The sequence below is a fragment of the Typopeltis vanoorti genome, chromosome 17 (assembly GCF_054136105.1).
Source record: "Typopeltis vanoorti isolate ZY-2024b chromosome 17, IOZ_Tvanoo_1.0, whole genome shotgun sequence".
NCBI classification, from domain to species: domain Eukaryota; kingdom Metazoa; phylum Arthropoda; class Arachnida; order Uropygi; family Thelyphonidae; genus Typopeltis; species Typopeltis vanoorti.
In genome coordinates, this window is record NC_143565.1 from 79212044 (window position 1) to 79231815 (window position 19772).

General features: G+C 36.2%; 1 protein-coding gene across 8 annotated transcripts in view; it reads left to right on the plus strand.

Moving 5' to 3' along the window:
• Window positions 1-19772, plus strand: part of pps (protein partner of snf) — a 553267-nt gene that overhangs the window by 322455 nt on the left and 211040 nt on the right. For all 8 annotated transcript variants that reach the window (XM_090406767.1, XM_090406772.1, XM_090406773.1 and 5 more), the window contains one exon: window positions 6507-6666. In XM_090406767.1, the coding sequence (XP_090262893.1) occupies window positions 6507-6666 (160 nt within the window). The remainder of the gene's footprint in view (window positions 1-6506; window positions 6667-19772) is intronic.

Sequence of the window (19772 nt, forward strand, 5' to 3'; positions counted from 1 at the left end):
TGCCTCGTGACCACCATCACTCATTAAGGTTAATCTTCCATAGTCATTCTTCCTCTTACTTGCCACATAATGAAAGAACTATTTGGGATTTCCTTTGGCCTACTCAGCTAGATTCTTCCTATATTCAGATTTTGCCTTCCTTGTGATGCTGGTCACCTTTCTCTTTATATACCCTCCACAATATTTTCTTCTTCTGCAGCTTGTACTTAAAGATATCACTCATCCATCACTCCTACCTGATTAACCCTCTTAACTTAAGTATTGCTTCTTCTAGATGACCTTTAACAATCTCCCATTCACTACTAACATCTTTACCCTGCAGTGTCTTGTACCATGGCACAGATTTAAGCTTGTTCCTAAAAATATTCCTCATGTTGTATAATCTTCCAAGTCGAGACTGCATGGTCGGAGACAATGTGGTCACATTGATTATGGATAGCTTTTCTGATCCATTGACCAGGTCCAGTACTCTCACACACCTAGTCCCATCCATCACATGCTGCCTCAAGTAATTATCTCTCAGTAGGTGTATAAATTATATTTCCTTCCTGCCATGCAATCTATCTTTCTTGCTTCCTATTTCTCCATAGTTGAAGTCCTCCGTAATAATCACTTGTCCTGTACTCATTGTACTAATTTGCCGATGTCTGTGTTCCAGATCATCTATGGAACCACCTTGCATTATAGCAACAACTAACTGTATATTTTGTGTTACTGGCCTTAATCTCATACCAAACTGCTTCAAATGAACAGCCACCCTCCCACCTATTTCCTATTCTTTTTGGCTGCAGTTCATTCACTACCATCAGCAGTATCCCTCTGCCAATTCTATCTTCTCTATCTTTCCTGAAAATACTAAACCCTTCACATTCTATTCCTGTAACTGCATCGTCTGCTGTTAGCCAAGTCTCACTAAAGCCCGTAAGTTTTGGTGAGGTTGCACTATCCAGTGCCAAAAACTCCTCCCTGTTGTTTCTTATAATTCTGGCATTAGTATATAGAAATTGCAGTATCCCTTTAGGCCCCCACACACTGTTACTTTTTGAATTGACTAACCTATTCAATATTTTTGCTTGAAAGACTAGATCCCACACTTCACCTTTCTCCCACTCATTCTGTTCATGGGTGCCTTCACATCACTTGCTTCCACCCTAATTGCTTAAGTTTTCCTGAATATTTACTTCATCGTGTTCAGTGAACAAAACTCTCTGTCTCCATACACCTAACACCAAAACTATTTAAATGCAGTCCATCAGCATTTCACAAATCCTTCTTTCCATCAAACACAGATCAACAAATCCCACATCATTCCTCCTGCACGATCTGCATATAGATTCACTGAATACCAACACCCTCCTCCTCAATTCGCATCTATCATGGCATAGTAGGAGACTTACAATTTTCACCTTTTTGCTCTTCAGTTTTGCCTCTTCTAACAACTCCTTTACATTCTCCCTCATACTTCTCAACTCTCAAATCATTTGTGCCAACCAAGACAATCATTTCCTTCGACTTAACTTTTTGCATCTGGATGCATAGCTAATATCGTGAATTTTTGCATCCCAAAAACATGATTTTGTCACGCTTACTCCCTGACTGATCATTGAGTATCCATACATAATTTTCTTCTTATTTATTTATTTTTTCTTGTTTGTTGACTCGGTCTTTATTATTACTGAGGGCTACCTGCTTCCTTCTCTTTTCAGCCCTGCTAATCTCTTGACTCTTCTGCAATTTTTCAGTTTCATGCTTTGTTGTGCGAAAGATAACATTCAAGCTTGCTATTTCTTTATTAATGTCGATTTTGGTCTTCTCTATTTTCTCAGCGACACGTTCGACATTAATAACATCGTTTTCCATCCTATCTTCGGTACTGTCCACCCTACTAACAATTGCTGCATTCTTGTCACCTAATAGGCAGTTTTGAAGCTGACTTGCCATTGTGCATCGATTACATTTTGCTGCTGTAATCAAAAATCTGTCTTCGTGCTCCATGGTAGAGGAGTGAGGGTGACCTCTTACCAAATGTCTGTAACACATTCCATTGGTTTCAAATGCTGCCTGGATACAATGCTATGTGAGATCCAATATCTCTGGCAATATCTTTCTGTGGCATTCTTCAAACTTTCCAATAATTCTTCCCCATGTGAAATCATCTAGATGATGTCTTTGAGACATTATAAGATATCCAAGTTTGTAACTTTATTCCTTCACCAAAAGCGCTTCCTTCAAACACATTTCACTTAGCATAGCCTTTTGTTTTTTATCCCATTGAGTGCTACCACATGACCCTTTTGCACGCGATTTGAAAATTTGAGTGTGAACTCACTTTCTGCTCGAAATCATCAGTTATACAAATTGCCACGAGCTTTTTCATCTGAATTTGCAGTTATAGTCTTCAGAAATAGTGTTTGTCCTTAGGTTTTGAACACCAGAGAATGTGTGTGTGTGTGTGTGTGTGTGTGTGTGTGTGTGTGTGTGTGTGTGTGTGTGTGTGTGTGGATATTTCGAAGTTTCTATATGGGTTTCCTCTTTACCCTGTAACAGCAATTGCAGAATAGCTAGGGTTTTAATGGAGTCAGATACTCTTTCTGTCTAAACCATGCCTGCTCCTGTTATTGTATATACCTCAAACCAAGCTGATGCATGATTCTGTTATTATTATTATTTTATATTATTAGTATTTATTTGGAAATTACATTGAGTCAAAAGGCTCATCATGGGAGACCATTAGCACAATACATATCAATACACTCTCCTTTTGGGCACTCACAACCACCTCTGACAATTCATTCCACTCATTTACTACTCTCCAAGTAGAGAACTTAGTCTGCACTGCCAAATTATTTAAATCATCCTGTAAGATATCTACATTATCTTTATCAGATATTGTCTTCCCTAGTTTTGCATCATCAGCAAACAACTCAATATCCCCTCTTCAAATCTTCCACTATATCATTAATGTACAAATTAAAGAGCAGTGGTCCTAGTACAGAACCGTGGAACACTCTAATAGTCACCTTCATTCGCCTTGATTCCACTCAACCATACACTATCCTCTGATGTCTGTCTATCAGCCATTCACCTATCCATGCCACCAACCTCTCATATTCATTCCCATTTGCTTCAACTTATTGTCAAATGCCTTTATGAAGTCCAGCAGTATCATAGTGTAGTAGTATTATGAAATTCACATTTCATAATACTTCTGTCACAGTATTATGAAATGTGAATAAATTAGTGAGGGAGGACCTGCCTTTTATAGAGCCATGCTGCCCCTATAGAGTATCATATTCCTGTCCATCCATTCCTGAATTTTACTTTTAATCAACTTTTCCAGTATTTTAACCACCACTGCAGAGGTGTTAATTGGCCTGTAATTTGCTACTTATAAATTACATATTAGAGCCACCTTTATGTAATAGAACTATCTTGCCCTCTTCCCATTTTCTTGCAACCTTTCCAGAGCTGTGACTTAGATTGAACAACTTCATCAGAAACACTACCAGTTCACTTGCATATGCATGAGCTGACATACTGTCCAGGACTACTGCTGTATTCACATTGATATTTTTCAATATACTGAGTACCATCAGTTCATCTACTTCAATTTTCAAATCAGTCTCTGTCACTTCATTAACTGCAAAGATCACCACCTGAATGATATACTTATATGATATAATCTTGTAGATCACTCAGAGTTTTTGGAGAGGTATTCCTTTGCTTAAACATATCTCAACAAAGTTGAAACTGCTCTGGGTAGTGGCCTTTTCCATAATGCATGGTAAATGTGGGATTGGATGGTACACCAGCACAGGTCTTACGTGAAGCAGCTAAAGAATTGTCAGTGTCCTTGATCATATTGTTTAATCTGAGTCTCGAGTCTGGTTTAGTCCCGAAGGGGGGAGAAATAGTTCCACTGCATAAAGGAGGATCCAAGACTACTGTTGTAAATTACCGACTGATCAGCATATCAGAAGTCGTTGTCAAGGTCTTGGAGAAAGTAGTCAAGGGAAAAATACAGGAATGGATTGATGAAAATGAGATACTGTATGGGGGACAGCATGTTTTATAACACAGTGACGGCTGAACTGGATAAGGGTAAAGGGTTTACAGTGATACTGCTGGACCTGGCTAAGGCCTTTGACAGGATACCACATGGAATTCAATCCATAAACTGCAATATATGGGAATGGATATAGGGTTGGCGAGATGGATAGGAGGGTGGTTGATGGAGAGATACCAGAGAGTAGTTTACTCAGGAGTAGAGTCCAAAAGACGGCCTGTGACTAGTGGTGTGCCACAGGGTTCTGTTCTTGGAGCACTGCTGTTTAATTTGTTCATTAATGATATAGGGAAGGAACTGAGAGGAACGGTTCATTTGTTCGCTGATGATGCAAAGTTGGGTAGGGCAATAGTGAATGCAGAAGATGTCAAAATTTTGCAGGATGATTTGGATAGATTGGAGGTCTCTGCTAAGGAGAATGGATGTCAATTTAATGTGGCAAAATGTAAGGTTATGCATTTTGGGATGAAAAGATTAGCAGCAGTATATCATAGTGGTGTTACTGTACTCCAGGAGATTGATGAGGCCAGGGACTTCGGAGTGTTGGTGGATAGGGAGTTGAAGTTTAGGGGGCACATTGCAAAAGTGGCTAAATCAGCTCATTAAATCACTTGGATGCTGAAGAATACTTTGACGAGCAGAGATAAGCAAGTTATTGTTCCTCTGTATCGAGTCGTGATAAGACCCCATCTCCACTACTGTGCCCAGATCTGGTCACCTAGGTTTCTTCTTGATGGGGAGGAGGTTGTGAGGATCCAGAAGCTACTGACCAAGATGATAGCAGGTCTATGGAATGAACCTTATGAAAACAGGTTGAAGATTTGTTGGTTGCAGAAATTGGTTGATAGGTGGAAAAGGGGAGATATGATTGAGACATTCAAATTGCTGAAGGGTTCTATAGGATTAATTCAGAGGATATTTTTGAGAACAGGACTGGTGGTGGGAGGACTAGGGGACATCCATGGAAGCTGGGCAAGAGTGTGGTTAGTAAGGGTATTAGAGCTTGGTTTTTTATTTTTAGAGTGGTGAATGAGTGGAATAAGCTGCCAGAGTCTGTTGTGGGTGCTATGACAGTGAATGAGTTCAAGGCAAAGTATGATAGATACTGTGTGAATGTCAAATAGTTGTGATGGACATGATGTTTAGGGCCTCCCTCGATGAGTCTAAGTACTCCTTGGAGTTGCCCATAAGAATAATAATAATAATAAGAAAAATAATAATTTCACACACACCCAAAAGGATCTGTGCTTTGCATTATGGGATGCTAAGGCAATTGATGTGAAGCCATTAGCCTCTAAATACAAGAGCCTAGTCATGAAGATACTTAACATGTAAATTTTGTTTACACTTGAATAAAGGATTAAATGAGAATATAATTTCTTGACATCTTTAATTTAATCTAAAAATAACTGATGTAATAAATTCTGTGATAAACCTAACCTGATACAAAAACAGACAACATTTAAAGTTTATAATACACACTAGTAGTATAATACATGCATAATAACAAGTGATATTAGCACTACTACATGGAAGTGAAAGTTGTACAATAAAACAAAAACAAGCAAACAAAAAAAGATGAGGAAAGATTAATAGCAGCTAAAATATATGAGGAAAAACACCAGTGTGTGTGTACACCCTATTTGATCATAAAAGAAATGGAAAAATAATGAAAGAATTAAGCTAAGAAGCAATAATAAAGAAAATAAAGAAATATAAACATAGTTGGATGAAGCATTTTAAAAGAATGTGGATAGTGAGATTGCCCAAAAGAAGATCAGGTTATCCACTGAAGAGATTTAATAGTGTCTTCCCAGGTTGTAATAGTCCCAAATCTTTGAGTAAGATGTTGAAGATGAGTTTCTTTTTAGAAGAACCTCCAATTTGATCAACGTATTATAAGAAGCTATTATAAGAAGGACATTTTATGTCCTTCTTATAATAGGTTCTCAACCAGTCTGGCTGCCTGAGTGGTTAGCATATCCACTCAGGCAGCCAGAGTGGATATGCTAACCACTCTGGCTGCCTGAAGGCTCTCCAGCCAAAAGGCTATGAGTTCGAATCCTGCCATGGGTATGGATGTTTGTGATTGTCTGTGAAAAATACTAGTGGTGGTGGTGGACAGTAGATGGCATTGGTGTAGATGATGTGGTTGAGAGTTGTAGGAGTAGTTGCCTTCCCTCGATGAGACTTGGACTCCCTGGAGGTGCTAAATAATAATAAAAAATTATCACATAGAATTGTAAAAGGTTTGGGAAAGAAACTATACAAATATTTTTCTGCCTGCACTTTGTTAAAACAAGTTAGGTTCTCATAATTTATCAATATGCAATCATCAGTTATGCAGTAATTAAATTTCATGTTATTGTTGAATTAATGTTTCTCTACTTTGCAGTGAAGTGTGTAAACATTTTTTTTATCCCCCCCCCTCTCCTTTTAGTTATAAAGATGCTGGTGGTATTACTTATTCTGAAGAACAGATCAGTAAGATTACACATAAAATTGAAGAGGAACTTTTTAAACTCTTTAAGGATGTGAATGCCAAATACAAATCAAAATATAGGAGTTTAGTATTTAATATTAAAGACACACGAAATCAGGTGAGAAATATGTAATGAAATTTTTCAGCTAAATTAAGATTTAAAAAACAGTATTTTCCATTAGTCATTCATCTGCTAATGTGATACCTGCAAATGTGTTAAAGGTTAACTATATTTATTCATTATTGTTTTATTTTATTTACTTAATGTTTTTATTTTATTTTTTATTTTATTTTATTTTATTTGTGCATTCTTTCCACAGAACATTGGTTACATATGCTTAGAGTGGTTACATATGCTAAGAGTACAGATGTAACCACTTGGCCAACCAGGCTCTCTCCAATCAACAGGTCATTGGTTCACATCCCACTGTGGTTATGAATGTTTGTAAATGTCTTTAGGTGGGAGATGAATTTTGTTGCCTAGTGTGAGACCACCATCTAGCTTACTGAAGGCTTGAAGCATCTTGAAAAAAGTTTTATGTTTGGGGAGTAGAATTTCTGGATTATATACATAAAAAATACAAAAATATTAAAAAAAAATAATAATAAATTCCCTTAGCTCACCTATCTAATGTGGTACTCCTGTCCATGAAAAGTTTACAGCTTTTCATGGGCAAGAGCAACATGATGGGAAATGGGGGGAAAGATAATCTAGGATTCCTGTTCTAGAAACTAAAAACTAGAACTCTTGAGTTCCTTGCATAGGTGAGAATGACATGAGGGGGGGGGGGGGGAAACAACAACTAGAATCCCTTCTCAAGAAACTGAACTATGGAGCTCTTTCAAGTCACTTCAGTAAGTTACACCAGTCATTTAAATTCATCTCCCATCTAAAGGCTTTTTTAAAAATCTATGCAATAGTAGGATTCAAACACATATCCTGTTGATTGAGGAGCAAAGGTCACTGTTTGCCAGGACATATGGACTAGATATGTCATATTTCATATATATTTCCAGAATTTTTCTGGCTCCCAAAATTTATAAGCTCAGATCCTTAACAATACTTCATTTGAGTTAAGTGATGAAGAAACAAGTAAAATTGCTGTGAAATGTTTAGCATGTGCAAATGAAGTATGGTTAGTGGGCAGCTTACTAGAAATAGCCACCCAATGATGTGTTGAATGATCATCATGACATTTAGAACAATTTCAGTATGCTAGGACATTGACTCTGTGTTAATCCCATTCAGAAAAGGCTGTAAATGTATATATATATATATATCTACATTAGTATAGTGGGGGCAAGTTCAGGATACCTGTTAAAGTTAAGGATATGAATAACTAACAGTGGGTTTATTGGTCATAAAGATTTGATACTACTAATTACCTACTAGTTTCACCATGTAAACAAGTGGCTTCACCTGGGTTTGGATGAACATACAAATATAAATAAACAACATGCTTTGATTATGAATCAGAATCAAATAAGACAAAAGGAACATATTGGAGATGTCAGCAACAACAGAGAGGACAGTTTAAGGTTGGCATTCCATTTCTGCAACACTCACCAGAACATTGAATGGGATACATAGAAGATACACTGTTCCCACAACATGAAAGAGCCTACAGTGGTAATCCACTCACAAGGTACCTTAAACAGAAACAAGGGATGATTCTGTGTGACATTTGGAAGTTACTCATCAGGTCTCTTAAACACATCAGAGTTTAATTTCTCTGCTAACTATTGGATGCACCTGCTGAACAATGACTGACCATGTGCCAGCATCCACGCTCCACATGTTTCTATTATACTTGTGTAGCAGTTCCTATGCATTCGGTATTTTTTTTAGTAATGTATTGATTCATAATTAAAGCTTGTTGTTTATTTATATTTGTATGTTCATCCAAACCAAGATGAAACCACCAGTTTACATGGCAAAACTAGTAGGTAACTAGATATCAAATCTTTACAACCAATAAACCCAGTTTTAGTTATTTTTATTACGGTAGTTTTGTGGTCGAAAATAACATACTTATCATGAACAGACTTGATGGGAAAGTCAAACGAAAAGTACGTAAATTAGAACAACTTAAATGCAAGAAAGCCAAACTTCTGAATCAACTTACGTTTCTAAAAAAAATGTTGGAACAATAATATCATTCCGAAGTTTTTACTTTTCAAGGAACATTTCCATTGTAGAAGAGCTAAACAGATCTATCTGAAAACGTTATTAGCTGTGTTACATGAGGGAATACAATTCACAAGGTATGCTCTGAACCAAGTTGATTCTTTGTGTCTCGATTTACACTATACTCTATCTAACAGCATAGGTGTTCACCTATGGTTTCGTCTAGATAATATGAGCAATGATACATACAGTAAAACTTATCTAAGTATCTAAAATAGTCATATTAAGAAATTTAATGCTTTATATGAGAAGATTTTAAAATCAAGATCTACGCTACCCTATGATAAGGTACTTTTCTTCAACTTTTCGGTTCACAACTTGAAACCTGCAGAAGATAGCATCTCAAAAAAAAAAAAAAAAAAAAGGTTACGTTTTGCAGTTGCACCGGAGTACATTCCAAAAATAGATATTATGTGTGATGTTGAAAAGGTTCTTTACTTTCTACCTGAACCTGTTGCAAATGACATTACATTAAAGACTACAATTCTTCTCTTGTCTTCTCGTCCTCCTAAAAAAAATGTCAGATATTATATACTTAAGGCTGACAAAGGCAATTCAACTGTTACCTTGAATACGACGGATTATATGTCCAAAATTTCAATTTTACTTTCTGATAATCTGCTTGCTGTCAATTGGATTCTGACCTTTCTTGGATGAACCATGAAGAAACCAACAACATTTTATGCAACATGACTACATGTCCCACAGATCTTAAGAAAAAATTGAAATCAATGCATCTGTTAACTCCATGTTTATATGGATCACCAAAAGTACTCGAGACTAATATTCCTCTTCGACTGATTGTAGATGGTACTAGCTTGTCCCAACTTATTTGTTATCAAAACATCTTGCTCATCTTCTAGAGGAGCATATTAGACACATAGATGACTATAATCAAAAAATACGCAACTTTGTAGAAAAACTAGGAGAAATTTCTATCCCAAGAGCAGACATTCTAGTTAGCTATGGTATTTATAGATGAAGTTATAGTATTTATAGATATGTTCCATCAAGATATCTCTCAACTCTACAAACACTGTCTCAACTCAAATTTTTTCCGATGGGATGAAAAAATCTACAAACAACTTTCAGGCCTTGAAATGGGAGACCCTCTATCTCCTCCTTTTTGTGGATTTATTCATAGAAAAGTTCAAAAATAATGTCTTGTTATCTACAAATCTTAAATCATCATTTTAGTGGAGATATGTAGACGACATATTCATAATACGGAAACACAGTGTAGCTTGAGTTATATGATTTTCTGGCATCTACTAACTCCTTTCACCATAAAATCAAATTCACCTTAGAACTTGAGAATGAAGGAAAATTACCTTTTCTAGACGTTTTAATTATGAAACAAGCAGATGAGGGCATTTCTTTTAGTGTGTATGTAAGCTGAACCACACAGGTCGTTATCTATATTTCTCCTCGTTACACCATATTTCACAAAAATTTGGCATGTGCATACACTGAAAAAGAGGGCGATCTATTTTATAAGAGATGAAAGAACATTAACAGAAGAATTGCATTCAATTCTCCAACTGTTGATCAGCATTGAATATCCTAAAAATATAGCAAAAGAATACTACTCTCTAATCCCTCTCTACAACAAATCCATGACATTCATTACAGAACTTCAATTTCCATCTCTTTTGTTGGCGAACTTTCGGAAAAAATTGCTCACCACCACAACATTGAATGGGATAAGAGCTCCATGCCATACATAGAAGAAAACTACATGCTACATAAAAGAGGCTACAGTGGTAATCCACTCACAAGGTACCCTAAACAGAAACCAATGGATGATTGTGTGTGACATTTGGAGGTCACTCATCAGATCTCTAAAACACATGAGAGTTTAATTTCTCTGCTAACTATCAGACACACTTGCTGAACAGTGACTGACCATGTGCCAGCATTCACGCTCCACATGATTCTATTGTACTTTTCTAATGGTTCCTATGCGTTCGGTATTTTTTGTATTGTATCAATTTATAATGAAAACTTGTGTTTATTTATATTTGTATGTTCATCCAAACCCAGATGAAGCCACCAGTTTATGTGGCGAAACGAGTATCAAATCTTTACAACTAATAAACCCAGTGTTAGTTATTTGTATTACATTAGTTCATCGTCATCATCAAATTCCTGCCATGTACCCTCAAGGGGCATACAGGATATGATAGTACTACATGAAAAACTTGCATCACCACTAACTTCCTATTTACAATTTTCCTCCAAATCAGTTTTTTACCTGCCAAGACTCCAACATTATCAGATCTTATATTTCTTCTTCTATGGCACTTTTTACCATATCAATCCACCTATGTCTTGGTTTTCCTTTTGGTCCTTTTCCTGCAAACCTGGCAGAAAACACTTGTTTTGCTAATCTTTCCTTGTCCATTCTGTTTAAGTGACCATACCACCTGAGATTAGCTCTGTTAATACATTCCTGGATGCTAATAATGTCAAGTTCTTTCCTAATATCCTTATTTTTAATATGATATTGCCATCAATGCTGTCTGTTCACACCCCAAATCTTTCTCAGGTCTCTCATATCTGCAATATCTAGTCTTTGGTCAAGTGTTTTATTTCTAACCCAGCTCTCAGATCCATAAGTTAAAACGGTTTGAACACCGTCTTGTATGCAGCTAATTTAGTGTTTTGACTAATTTCTCTCTTATTCCCTATAAATTTATTCAATTCACTTCCTACCATATCAACTTTGTTGATTCTGTAGTCTGTTTCCATATTTAATTTATCATCTTCACTAAAAATTTGCCTATCTAGCTGAAATGTTTTACTTGTTCTGTAGGTTCTCCATTCACAATGCAACTGATATTTTCAATGCTTCTGCCTATTTTAATTTTCTTTCTCTTGTTATTGCTGACCTTCATACCATATCTATTACAACAGTTATTCAGTTTATTCAGGGAATCTTGGAGACTTGTACTAGATTTATTTAGAGGTATTACATCATCCGCATAAAGTAAAGAACTGAGATTAATATTTCCAATTTTGATGTCAGGTTTAATACCACTTTCCTTCATAATTGGATCCATATAGATAATGAATAACAGAGGGGATAATGCATTTCCTTAAATTCTAATTGCTGACTTACAACTCAAATAAAGGCTAAATATTGCTCCATATAATGCCTCATTGACATCATAGTGTTTTGAATAGCTTTTCTACTGGCACCTTGTCGTATGCTTTTCCAGATCTACAAAACTTACATAACAGAAATTTGTTATTATATTCCCATGATTTCTCAGCTATTTGTCATAAAGTGAAAATCTGACTCTGACAGCCTCTATTTGGCCTGAATCCAGGTTGTTCTTCACCAAGCTTCCCTTCCACAATCCTTCTCAGTTATTTCTCAAGTATACTTGAATATATCTTACCAATAACACTCAGTTAAGAAATACCTCTGTAATTTTCACATTCAGTGTTATTTCCCTTTTTATGTACGGGTACTGTGAGAACATTCTTAGGTATTCGTAACACTGCAGGGAAGAGACTAGTTGAGTTTTCTGCAGAGAATTCTTTGTTTGTTGCTAACACCTGCTTTAAACAACACAAAAGAAGATTGTACACATGGATATCACTTGATGAACAACACAGAAATCAAATTGACTATATACTTGGACAAAGAAGATGGAGAAGTGCAATTCAGTCTGTCAAGACTTTTCCAGGTGCAGACTGCGGAACAGACCATCAGTTATTAGTGGCTATGATACATGTGAAAATATGGAAACTGAAAACAACACAAATGTCCATCAGATATGATCTTGGAAACATTCCAGCTAAATACAATATTAGCATTCAGAACAGATTCAACACACTCAATTTGTGTGAAAGAGAACTAGGTGAGCTATGGGAAGAGATTAAAGATGTAATTAAAACAGAAGCAAAGAAGAATATTCCAACAGTTTGTAAGAAGTCCAAATGGCTGTCAGAAGATGCCATCAAAACTGCTCAGTCCTCATATTTGTAAATTCATCATCATCATCATCAAATTCCTGCTATGTACCCTCAAGGGGTGTACAGGATATGATAGTACTACATGAAAAATTTACATCATTATTAATTTCCTATCTACAATTTTCCTCCAAATCAGTCTGTTACTTGTCAAGACTCCAACATTATCAGATCTTATATTTCTATCATCTAAGGCTCTTTGTACCATATCAATCCACCTATATCTTGGTCTTCCTCTGGTTCGTTTTGCTGCCAACCTGGCAGAGAACACTTGTTTTGCTAATCTTTCCTCGCCCATTCTGTTTAAGTGACCATACCACCTGAGATTAGCTCTGCTAACGCATTCCTGGATGCTGACAAGGTCAAGTTCTTTCCTAATATCCTCGTTTTTAATATGATATTGCCATTGATGCCATCTGTTCACGCCTATAATCTTTCTCAGGACTCTCATATCTGTGGTCTCTAGTCTTTGGTCAAGTGTTTTACTTCTGACCCAGCTCTCAGATCCATAAGTTTAAACTGGTTTGAACACTGTCTTATACAGCTAATTTAGTGTTCCGACTAATTTCTCTCTTATTCCATATGAATTTATTCAATTGACTTCCCACCATTGATTCTGCATATTTTCATTGTCTTTGTCTTTTTATTGCTGACCTTCATACCATATCTATTACAACAGCTATTCAATTTAGTCAGAGAATCTTGCAGACTTGTAGTGGATTTATTTAGAAGTATAACATCATCCGCATAAAGCAAAGAGCTGACATTAACATCTCCAATTTTGATATCATGTTTAATACCACTTTCCTTCATAATGTGATCCATATAGATAATGAATAACAGAGAGGATGATGTACATCCTTGTCTCACACCAGATTTCACATTAAACCATCTTCCTGTACTTCCTTCAATTCTAACTGCTGACTTACAACTCAAATAAAGACTAATTATTGCCTGATATAATGCCCCATTGACACCATATAACTGTAGCGTATTGAATAGCTTCTCTCTTGGCATCTTGTCATATGCCTTTTCCAAATTGACAAAACTTAAATACAGATTTCTGTTATATTCCCATGCTTTCTCGACTATTTGTCGTAAAGTGAAGATCTGATCCTGACAGCCTCTATTTGGCCTGAATCCAGCTTGTTCTTCACCAAGCTTTTCTTCCACAATTCTTCTCAACCGTTTCTCATGTATACTTGCATAGATCTTGCCAGGAACACTCAGTAGGGATATACCTCTGTAATTCTCACATTCAGTTTTATTTTCCTTTTTATATATGGGTACTATGAGAGCTCTACTCCGATCATCGGGAATTCGTCCCTCTGTCCAGGCTTTCTGAACTATGCAGTGCAGCCTCTGTAAGACTCTTATACCACCATACTTCAGCATTTCTGGTCGAATATCATCTACTCCTGCTGCCTTTCCACATTTCAAGCCTTTGATGGCTTTTTCTACTTCAAGTATGGATATGTATTCCTGACTGCATGCCTGGTCAGTGTTCTTTAGCACTGTGCTGTCATCACTGCTTGTTTCATTTAGAAGTTTTTCAAAGTAATTACTCCATACTTCAAGGATATCTTTTTCTCCCGTTTTCATGTCACCTTTATCATCTCTAACTCCTTTTATAGCACACTTTCCTCCATTCCTAAGCTTCTTCAACAACCTCCAGAATATTTTGCCACCTTCTTGATATTTATTTTCTATATTCTTGCCAAAGTCCTCCCATGACTTTTGTTTAGCTAGTTTTACACAGTGTTTAGCATTCTTGCATTTGTCTCTATATTCTCTAAGAGCACAAGCTGACTTATTTGCCAGGAACTTTTGATATGCTTTCTTCTTTTCCTTCACTGCCTCTTTAACTTCCTGTGTCCACCAGGGAGTTCTGATTTTTTTTCCTTACAGACAACCTCACCACATGCCTCTCTGGTCTGACAGAATCAATCAATGTTTTCTTCAGAGTTTGCCACTGAATCTCCAAGGTTTGATTCCTGTTCTCAAACTCTTTCATTTTTTCTTCAATAATCTTTGTTTATTTTAGTCTACAGTTCACATCTGAGAGCTGCTCAACTTTTATTCACTTTAAAACTTTCTTACATGTTATTCTTTTCAATATGAAATTCAATTTTATCTTGCTCAAGAGTAGATAGTGATCACTTCCAATTTCAAATCTTCTGTACACTCTGGTGTCCTGCACCAGGGAGAAAACACCACTATCAACAATAACATAGTCAATGAGACTTTTCTTATTCCTTGCCTCTTCTCTCCATGTGAATTTGTGCACATTTTTATGTTGGAACATGGTGTTAGTAATAACCAGTCAATGTTGTGAGCAGAAATCCAACAGATATTTGCCATTATTATTAGCTTTGCTCTTTTCTCCAAATTTTCCCAAAATATTTTTGTATGTCTCACAATCATTTCCTACTCTGCTATTTAGATCCCCAACAAGGACCAATTTTTCATTGTGTCAGTGGCTTATTCTAAAGCCTCAAAAAATTCCTCCACTTCTACCTTAGTAGAACCTTCTGTGGGACCATAGGTACAAATAAGTCTCATTGTCCAGTTACCTATTCTCATATTTGCCTACATTACTCTACTTGTGACTGACTGCCATTCAAGAAGTTTAGCCTCGTATTTTGTGTTGAATACTATGGCTACTCCTTCTTTTCCTTGATTGTCATTGCCTGAATATAACATTTTGTATTTATTGCTCAGAAAGATCTCACCAGTTTTGGTCTTTTTTGTTTCAGTCACCCCTATTATGTCGATCTGGTACTTATCTAATTCCTCGGCCAGCTGCATTTCTTTGCCATTCAGGCTTCTTACGTTGATAGTACCGATCTTTAACTCTGGTGATGTTGAGTTGGGGTTTGTTTTCAGATTTGTTTTTGTAAATTTAGGGACACAAAAACACACGTGTTTTACAGATTATTTTATTAATTACTAATAAAATAAAACTTGACATTTCGACCCCTGTATCGAGGTCATCATCGGAAGAATACAAGTGTATAAGTAACCAAGCTACATGCTCATGCCCTGTATACCGGTAAACTAAATCTACGTAGTTAATTAATCCTTTTCCCTAGCCTGACCTCTAGTGATAAAAAAAAAAAAAAAAAATTAATAATTATAAAAAATAAAAAATAATATAAAAAAAATAAAAAAATAAATACAACTACAATAAACTGCTAAAGTCCTCATGTATTAATATTCTTCTGGATAGTTCTGATTGTTATAATATGATTTCTTTAATTTGCTGTTGAATGTTACAAACACTTCGCCCGGTTGTCTTCTTGTAGTGGGATTTTTCTATGGCTAGTTTAGGTTGTTATACAGGTTGTAGATGAGTCCTCCACATTCTTGAAATGGTTAGGCCATCATTTTTGTTGAGATTTGGGTTGTGTTTGAGCATTTCACATGACTTTAAATTTTCTCTCAAACCAGGTTTTGGTGCGGTGTAGGGAATTGGTATTTTTCCAATCAATTCTGTGGTATGTTTGGAGTGCGTGGTCAGAAAGGCTGGTTTTACCAAAATGGAGGTATTTAATGTGTTGTTTGTGTTCGTCTTGTCTGATTGGTATAGTTCGCCCTGTTTCCCCTATGTATGGTATGTTACATGTGCATTGTATTTTGTATACCCCTAGGTGGGTTAGGTGTGGAAGAGGATCTTTAGAAGAACTGAGTAGGTGTCAACTTATTTGGGGGTTTAAAGGTGGTTTTACTGTTGTATTTGCGAAGTGTTCTGTCTATTTTTTCAGAAATGCCTCTAACATAAGGAATTGCAATAGCATTCTTGAAATCTTTTTTGTTTTTATGGTGTCTTTATGGAGGATCTTGTGAATAGTTTTTTTACTGTATCCATTTTTGATAAATGTTTGGTTGATGATCTCGTATTCCTGGTTTAGAGCCTGTTCATTAGAACAAATAGTTAGGGCTCTGTGTTTAAGGGTGCTTATGACACCTGGTTTTTGTGTTGGGTGGTGGTAAGAATTTTTGTGTTTGTATTGGCCTGTGTGTGTAGGTTTGTGGTAAACTGAGAAGGAGAGAGACAGCCAGAGGGAAGACGTGTGACAAGTGTGTCTAGGAAAGGAAGAGAGTTGTTTTTTTCCATTTCAATGGTGAATTGGATACGTTTGTGTTGTTTGTTTAGGTGGCTAAGGAATGCATTTAGAGCTTCGCGGCCGTGGGGCCAAATGGCGAAAACATCGTCGACGTATCTGAGTCAAATTTTGGACTTTAGACATGCTGTCTCTAGAGCATGTTGCTCAAAGTCTTCCATATAAAAGTTGGGGCTATTGGGGGAGAAAGTGGTGAGCCCATGGCTGTACCTTATTTTTGAAGCTAAAAATTGTTTTGCCACACGAAATATCCAGAGCGGAGTACGTGGGCAAAGAGGGCTGTGATGTCATGTGGAAATATGTTCTGTAGGAGCAAGATTGTGTCATTGATTGGGACATTGGTGAAAAGGATAGTTATGTCAAAGCTGACTAATAAATCTTGGTCGTTGAGTGTAATGTTTTTAATTTTATTAATGAAATGTTGTGTATTTTTGATGTAGGAAGTGACTGACCTACCAATTCCTTCAGTGTGGCAGCTAATTTTTTGGCTAAGTGATAATTTGGGCTGTCAATTCCTTCAACAATCGGATGAAGCGGTGTGCCTGGTTTGTGTATTTTTGGCAGGCCATAAATTCTGGGCACACGGGTATATTGAGGTATTAATTTTTTTGTTGTTTTTTCGGGCCATGTGTGGTCGGATTTGATTAATTCAGTTGTTTCCTTTTTGTTACGTTTTGTGGGGTTGTAGTTTACCATTTGGTAGGTGTTGTGGTCCGATATTAAATGGTTAATTTTTTCAGTGTATGTTGTATGGTCTAACAGGACAGTGGCATTGCCTTTATCTGCTTTTGTGATTAGAATGTCTTGGTTATTTTTTAAGGATTTAAGAGCTAGATTTTCGGTTTTGGCATTTTTTTCTGGCATTTCTCTTATGGAGAGAGAAATGCCAGATGAACAGGCAGGATTTCGAAAAGGCAGAGGAACAAGAGATCAAATCGCCAATGTGAGATGGATAGAAAAATCCCACTACAAGAAGACAACCGGGTGAAGTGTTTGTAACATTCAGCAGCAACTGAAAGAAATCATATTATAACAATCAGAACTGTCCAGAAGAATATTAATACATGAGGACTTTAGCAGTTTATTGTAGTTGTATTTATTTTTTTTTATATTATTTTTTATTTATTATTATTTTTTTTTAATTTAATTTAATTTTTTTAAAAATTTAATTTAATTTTTTTAAAAATTTAATTTAATTTTTTTAAAAATTTAATTTAATTTTTTTTAAAATTTATTTATTTATTTTTTATTTTTTTATCACTAGAGGTCAGGCTAGGGAAAAGGATTAATTAACTACGTAGATTTAGTTTACCGGTATATAGGGCATGAGCATGTAACTTGGGTCCTTATACACTTGTATTCTTCCGATGATGACCTCGATACAGGGGTCGAAACGTCAAGTTTTACTTTATTAGTAATTAATAAAATAATCTGTTCAACACGTGTGTTTTTGTGTCCCTAAATTTACAAATATAAGTGCTGATCACCGTGTAACCTTAAAAGAAAGAATGCTCAGGAATGGAAGAAAATGAAGGCCACAGGAAATTTGTAGGAAGTACAGCATTTGAATGCAGAGTTTCAACGACAAGCCAGAAGAGACAAGGAAAATTACTTTAACCGGGAATGCCAACGAATAGAAGACCAAAACAAGAAAGGAAAAATAAGAGATCTTTTCAAAAAGATCAGAGAACTAACAGGGAAGTTTAGTGCCAAGGTGACAATATTGAAAAGTAAACACAAAGGATATCTTACAGAAGCTGCAGACATCAAAGAAATATGGAAAGAGTATACAGAAGCCCTTTACAGAAAGGACTCCAAAATTACTGAGAAATTTGAAGAGCAGGATTATACACAGGAGCCAGTACCACTGGAGTGTGAAGTGAGGTTGGCACTGCAACAGCTATCCAGTAGGAGATGGAATACCCATCGAGCTGCTCAAAGCCCTAGGAGAAGAAGCAGTTAAAATTTTAAGAGCTCTATGTCAGCGAATTTGGATCACAACTACATGGCCTAGGGAATGGAAAAAATCAGTTTATATACCTTTATTGAAGAAAGGCAATGCAAGAGAGAGAGTGTGAAAATTACAGAACTATAGCACTGATTTCTCATGCAAGTAAAGTCTTACTTAAGATCATTCAGAAAAGACTGGAACCATTCATGGAGAGAGAAATGCCAGATGAACAGGCAGGATTTCGAAAAGGCAGAGGAACAAGAGATCAAATCGCCAATGTGAGATGGATAATAGAAAGAGCACAGGAATATCACAAGAATGTCTACCTTTGTTTCCTTGACTATAGCAAGGCTTTTGACTCTGTAGATCATGTGAAACTGTGGAATGTGTTAAGAACAGTGGGAGTCCCAGAGCATTTCATTATCCTTCTGAGGAATCTTTATTATGAACAAGAAGCTACTGTCCGAACAGATCTTGGAGAAACTGAGTATTTCACAATAGGTAAAGGGGTGCAACAAGGATGTATTTTATCTCCGTACCTGTTTAACTTGTACAGCGAATACATTTTAAGAATGGCAGGGCTGGAGGAGTCTCCAGTTGGAATTAAAATTGGTGGAAAAAATATTCATAATTTGAGGTATGCAGATGATAACACCTTGCTAGCAGAATACAAAGAAGATTTGAAGGAACTTATTATGAAAGTTAAAGAAGAAAGTGCTAAACATGGTCTTAAACTCAAAAAGACAAAAATTATGGCAACATGTGAACTTAATGATTTTGAAGTAGATGGGAAGAAATTGGAAGCAGTTAACAATTTTGTGTTCCTAGGATCCCAAATTGATAAAGATGCTTATTGTACCAAAGAAGTTAGAAGAAGATTATTACTCGGAAACAAAAGCAATGGCAAATTTAAGCAAGATCTTTTAAGATATTAGCCTCACAACAAAAATCAGAATCATGAAAGCAATGGTATTCCCTGT